At 30.2% G+C, this 5,787-nt stretch overlaps 1 protein-coding gene across 5 annotated transcripts; it reads left to right on the top strand.

Annotated features, from left to right (window-relative positions):
* Positions 1-1,747: 1,747 nt before the first annotated feature.
* On the top strand, positions 1,748-3,885 carry LOC133777809 (dolichol-phosphate mannose synthase subunit 2). 5 transcript variants are annotated; one of them, XM_062217554.1, is made up of 5 exons: positions 1,750-1,856; positions 1,934-2,022; positions 3,132-3,200; positions 3,271-3,378; positions 3,473-3,885. In XM_062217554.1, exons 4-5 carry the CDS (start codon positions 3,289-3,291, stop codon positions 3,623-3,625), a joined length of 243 nt encoding a protein of 80 aa, XP_062073538.1. In that variant the 5' UTR covers positions 1,750-1,856; positions 1,934-2,022; positions 3,132-3,200; positions 3,271-3,288; the 3' UTR covers positions 3,626-3,885. The 5 variants fall into 5 exon arrangements, 4 of the variants coding, with proteins under 4 accessions (XP_062073536.1, XP_062073538.1, XP_062073535.1 ...); XM_062217552.1 differs by having other exon boundaries at positions 1,748-2,022; XR_009868841.1 differs by lacking the exon at positions 3,132-3,200 and having other exon boundaries at positions 1,750-2,022; positions 3,473-3,725; positions 3,807-3,885.
* The last annotated feature ends 1,902 nt before the right edge of the window (positions 3,886-5,787 follow it).

Genomic DNA, 5,787 nt, shown 5'->3' with positions numbered 1-5,787 from the left:
TTAAAATAAACTTGGGGAGCAAATGTTTACCCAAAATGGCTGCGGATGACGTAGCAAGAATTTTGTACACATGGGTAACACGTGTCAGCATCATTCAGAAGGGGTGCTGTTCGTCTGTCGACCAGCTCCTCGATGCTTCATCAAAGCTTAGCTATTAGATACGACCAGGCTGGTAGTATGAGTCGATTTATTTCCTTTAACGATCATAATCTTATAATAACTATGTTAATTAATTCACCTTTATTACGCGAATATTAAGAAGAGTTAAGGCCCATTGGCCCATGTAACCCCCCTTGAGCCTATAAATATGCATGAAATAGCTCAAGGAGGGGACTTTTGATATAAAAAAGCTTTTTTCTGAGTATTGAAAGAGAGAGCATATAGTGCAATTATTCATCGTCTTATTGTAATTCTCCCAAGGTTTGTGAAACTCAAGAACCATAGTTCTTTGATCACAACATTGGGATTCAATATTAATAATAGCACTAAGTGGACGTAGGTCATTACCATTCATTGGGGCCGAACCACTATAAATCGTTTGTGTTTCTTCTTTACCATTAGATTAAACTCTTAATTGTTATCACATTTCCTGTCGTATTTTTGACTCCGTGTCGTTGGCCAAATCGAGGGTCAACAGAGAGACATAAGAAGTTTGAATAAGTTCATTGTGTACGTGGGGATGGACTGGATAAAAACTTTAATTAAGATCTTTCTTTCCCCTGTAGAGAAAAACTTTGACTTCCAACTAAATAACTTTTTCCAAATTTTTTCATGAATGGAATTGAACATACCTTTTTTACTATGACCAGCAAAACAAGGAAGACCCATATATTTTTCATGGCATGCTACCAATTCAACACCCAATGTTGAAGCTATATTATCCTTTTCTAGAACAACAACACTAGGACTAAAACAGACTACTGATTTTTCAGAGTCCACAAGTTGGCCAAAGGCTTTACCATACCAACCTAAAATTTCCTTGAACCAAGCTACACATATCATAGAATCTTTCAAGAAAAATAGGCTATCATCTGGGAAGAAGAGATGTGAAATAGAAGGCCCTGAACACCCAAAATGATGCTTTTTTCGATGTAAAATCGATGGTGTTTTGATGCTCTTGCGATGCAATCATGAAACTTGATTTTTTGCCAAAACGATGTTTTTTCGATGTAATTTTGATGCTCTTGCGATGCAATCATGAAACTTGATTTTTGGCCAAAATGATGCTTTTTCGATGCAAAATCGATGGTGCTTCAATGCTTTTGCGATGCAATCATGAAAACTTGATTTTTTGCCAAAATGATACTTTTTCGATGTAATTTCGATGTTCTGCACTCAAATTTGACGAAAGCTTTGGATGTTCATATTTTTTCACTCAAATCTTCGTTTCAGATGATTTTTTTTCATTTTGGTATTTTTTCGAGTTCTACAATATTAGAATGAGAGAGAGAGAGTGAAAGAGTGAGAGAATGAGAGACGTTAGAGAGAGAATTTAGACTGAGAGAGGAAATGAGTATTTGAATGTTACAGGTAGTTTTGTCAAAAAATTAAAATTATTTGGGATGGTAACTTAGGTTGACATATTAAATTTTTTTTACTAAAGTTATAATGCATAAAACATGAAATTTCCCAACTGAAACTGGTCTTTAAAATGTAAAAGAAAAAAAAAATTGTAAAATAGAAAAAATGGTGTTTTGGTGGATGTATATTTGAATTTTTGCTCCAAATTACACTTTTATTTAATTATTGATTAGTCCCTCCTACAATTCGAGTCTCCATATTCATATCCCTGACCAAAAATCTTCATCGGCCTCTCTCGTTTATCTTCTTCTTAACAATCTTGTTCTGTTTGTCCGGTATTTTCTTCAACAATTCCTGTGTTTCCTCTTCATATTCTCCAGCTAAAGATATTGTTTCTTTCTCAAATTCGCAGAGAAACCCTAAATTCCCTCTCTGCCCTTACTCCAGTTGGGTCCTCCGGCCAATTCACTTCGCCAGTTCATTACCCTTCATCGATATCAGGTATCTTATGCCAATTACTCTTTATTTTTTCATTTCTGTATATGTTTTGATTAATCTATATAAATATATATATTTATTTAAGCATTTGGCTTTCGTAGAAATTTTTGAAATGTAGCGATCTTAGATCCTTGCAAATGAAAACGCAATCCTGTTCAGCATTATCTATAGGAAATATGAAGTTGATTTTCGTTATGATAAGATTATGTATATGTTCTTAGATTTGTTATAAAATAAAAAATCATGGTTTTTGAAAAATATACATTTGCTTCCAAGATTATGAATCAGTTTGCTTTTCGTTATTTGGTAAAGAAAAAGAATTATATAGTAATGAAAAGACCCATCTCTCTGCATGTCTATACATTTTAAGTGATTTATGCGAGTTGAAACTAATTGTGCTATTTTGTTGTGGTCTGCGCGCTGTTTTTTTTCAGCTATATTTAGAATTTTTGGGAATTATTTTTTATTTATTATAAATTACAATTTTGATGGAAAAGTTCATTGTTCATAAATCGAGGTTGTGTAATGATAACAGAGGCACAACATAGTATTTGTTTTGTTTACATTATTCAAACAATTCAAGTTGAACAGCTGTCCATTGTGTAATGAGAAGCTACTCATCAATGGTGGAAAGAGATTGTGAAATTTTAATTAAAGTAAAACTGATTATCGTTTGTGTTTGTGCGCCTGTTTATAAAAACCCACGGATTTTTATTTTTTAAATGAATGTTTTGTTGATCTATATGAAATGTTTCACTTGTTTTATATCAATTGAATCAACTTATCAACTTAGGTTGTCTTATGCTGTAGAAGGAGAAGCACAGATCTAATACCAAGACCTTTTAGAAACTTAATTTTTAAATGTGGACAACTAATGGTTGGGCCATTGAGTGTTTGCTATTCATGTACATTTGGAATTGGACATCTTTTGTTTGAGAAAATGGTTAAAGAGATTGCATATTTCTACTGGATGCGTAAATCTGAGAAAGCTTTCTGTCTCAGTAGTAGTTCTTGGTAGTAACTATTCTTTACCCATTCCTCACGAGACAAATTTATACAATCCTTCAATTTTGCTGAGATTTTTTTTCTTTTTGTTGTATGTCAAACTTAAGATTCGTGCGGATATTTTGGCTCCTTTGATTTCTAGCTGTCTAAAATCTGACCTGAGATGATCATTTAACGTAAGTGTATTACTTTCAATACGTATTGGCACTCAATATCAATGCTTATATATCCGATTTGTATTGACAGACAGTTAAGAATATCAGAATGGAACTGGCAGATAAGGCTGTTGGGGCCTTGTTATCGTTGATTAGTCTCTCTATATTCACTTATTACACATTTTGGGTCGTCATCCTGGTCAGTTTTTCCTACTTTTGTGTGTGGATTTCATATACTATTAACTTGCTCTGACTTGAGTTTTTGACTTCTGCTTTTGTGATTTATATTTCAGCCATTTGTAGACAGTGACCATTTTATACAACAGTACTTCCTGCCTCAAGAATATGCCATATTGTTACCTGTGTTTGCTGGTGTAGTGCTCCTCTGCTTCTTATCCATATTCATTGGATTAGTGATGCTCAAATCCAAAAAGAAGAAAGCATGATATGATCATTTTCCCCATCTTTTTTCTGATGCTGGATCTACAGTTCATACATATATATATATATATTTTTACCGGAAGTACATTTTAACATCCAAATACGGTAATTTTTTGTTGGTTTCTACCATATTTTCTTATAGTGGTTTCAAAGGGATAATTGCTATTGTGATTTTGGTTGCAGCAGACTAGAGGAGTAAACCGCCGAGACATTGCTCTCTCACTATTTACTTACTGATAAAATATGATATTGTTTGTGTACTCAATGTCATCGATCAATTTGTTATGTTTAGTCGCATTTCATTGATTATCATTTATTTTATTTATCATTAGGTGTTCTGAAAATAACAAAATATATCAGGACGCTTCATTGAATCATTCATTTAGACTAAACATATTATTTAATTAAACTATTTGCCTCTTGTTTATAATTATAGTAATCGGTTTTAAGCCATCATTAGTAAAGGGAGGTAGATGGAGAGTAGGGAAAAGGTAGAATGTATATATTTATTTAAAATAGCATAGGTATCTTTTTAAAATATATATGTAAAAAAAGAAGTTAAAAGAGTAATATAATAATTTATAAAAATATATTACTTTCTTATGTGTCTTTTGACATTCTAATTCTATAAAGCTAGTTATATTTATTATAAATGCATTTCATTTTCAAAAGAAATTATTACATATTTGTTATAAAGTAAATATCTAAAATATATATTTTAATATCTTTAACTATATATATAAAATTTTACACTTAATATAGTCATTTCTAAAAAAATTAAAATATAATTTTTTTCATCTAAATTGAGCATTTTAATCTCTAAAAATTATGTAACAATACGATAATAAAAATTTCTCACTAGAATTATTATATAATATAAAATTAAGTTTATTTTGTTATTTAAAACTAATTTTTCTTAATATATACATTTTAAAGAGGTTCTTATGAGATTGTATTAAATATCTATTTTTTATTAAGAATTATTCAATTTATTATTTAAAAGCTTTAATGTTTAATAAATGGTGTACATTCTTTAAAAAAATTGTTATACATAATTTTATTATTTTTTGTAAAATAGGTATAGATGTTAAGACCTTGTTATTGTGTACACATATATGGTTGATCCCTATAAATTCTTATTTGACGATTCTATTTTAAAAAGAAGTAAACAAAATACTCAACTTAACTTAAGGTGAGTTAAAATTATTAAAAAGAATCCCCGAACCTATTTTTGGCCAAGACTGATTGTTCTACCGCTCGTTTGTTATAAGAGAACAAAGCAAAAAAAGGTCACGACTTTGATTAGGAAAGGATTGTTGTGGCAGTGCTTAGTTTTTGGCAAATATGGCTGCAGTTTACTTTATCTGGAACTGGAAGCTGCACTATATCCAAAAGGCCAAAAAAGAGAAAAATGCCAAAATGTCAGAATTTGGGTCTTGCTCACTTCGTCTCTATGTCTAGTCTCTTCAATTGCCTCAAATATGTATATTTTTTATTTTGCCAAAAAATTACAATTTCCTTTAGATATTGCCTCCCTCAACCCTACATTTACATTCTTCCTGCTCTATCCAGTGAATGTGTGAAACAAGTGATAGAGGGTCTGCAGTTTGGTTTGAAACTCACTCCCAATATTTTCTTAATTTTAGTTTCCAATTAGCATTTACAAATCTTAAAAATTTACATTATTGTTTTATTCACTAGAGTTCTAGCTAAAGTATTGTCATTAATATTAGTTATATAAATTAAAATGTAAGGATCTTACTTAAAATTATTACATTATATATTATAGTTTGTTAAAATAGTGTTTATTTTAAGATTCTTAAAATCACTTAAGTAGCTGGTTGATTTCAATGTAATTTCACTTTTAGGTCTAAAAATCTCTTTTAAAAGAAATTGATTTAGGGGTTTTCTTAAAGAAGATATTTTTAATAAACTAAAAGTTAAAATGAAAGCTTAGCGAAACGAAAGAAACGCATGCTTAACATTTGGATTAAACAAGGAACATTGAAGTATATTTGGATAAATTCGAGATTGTTTGTACTCTCTCTCAAAAAAAAAAAAAAAAAAAAAAACACAATAAATGCTCTGTTAAAAGATTAAAAAGAAATTAATTATTTTGTGATTCTCCATTTTTCTACAAATAAAATAAAATGTTGCTCCTACACAA

This window comes from Humulus lupulus, chromosome 5 (assembly GCF_963169125.1).
Source record: "Humulus lupulus chromosome 5, drHumLupu1.1, whole genome shotgun sequence".
NCBI lineage: Eukaryota > Viridiplantae > Streptophyta > Magnoliopsida > Rosales > Cannabaceae > Humulus > Humulus lupulus.
The sequence above is the reverse complement of the archived record's forward strand: the minus strand, read 5'-3'. Positions and strand labels throughout refer to the sequence as shown.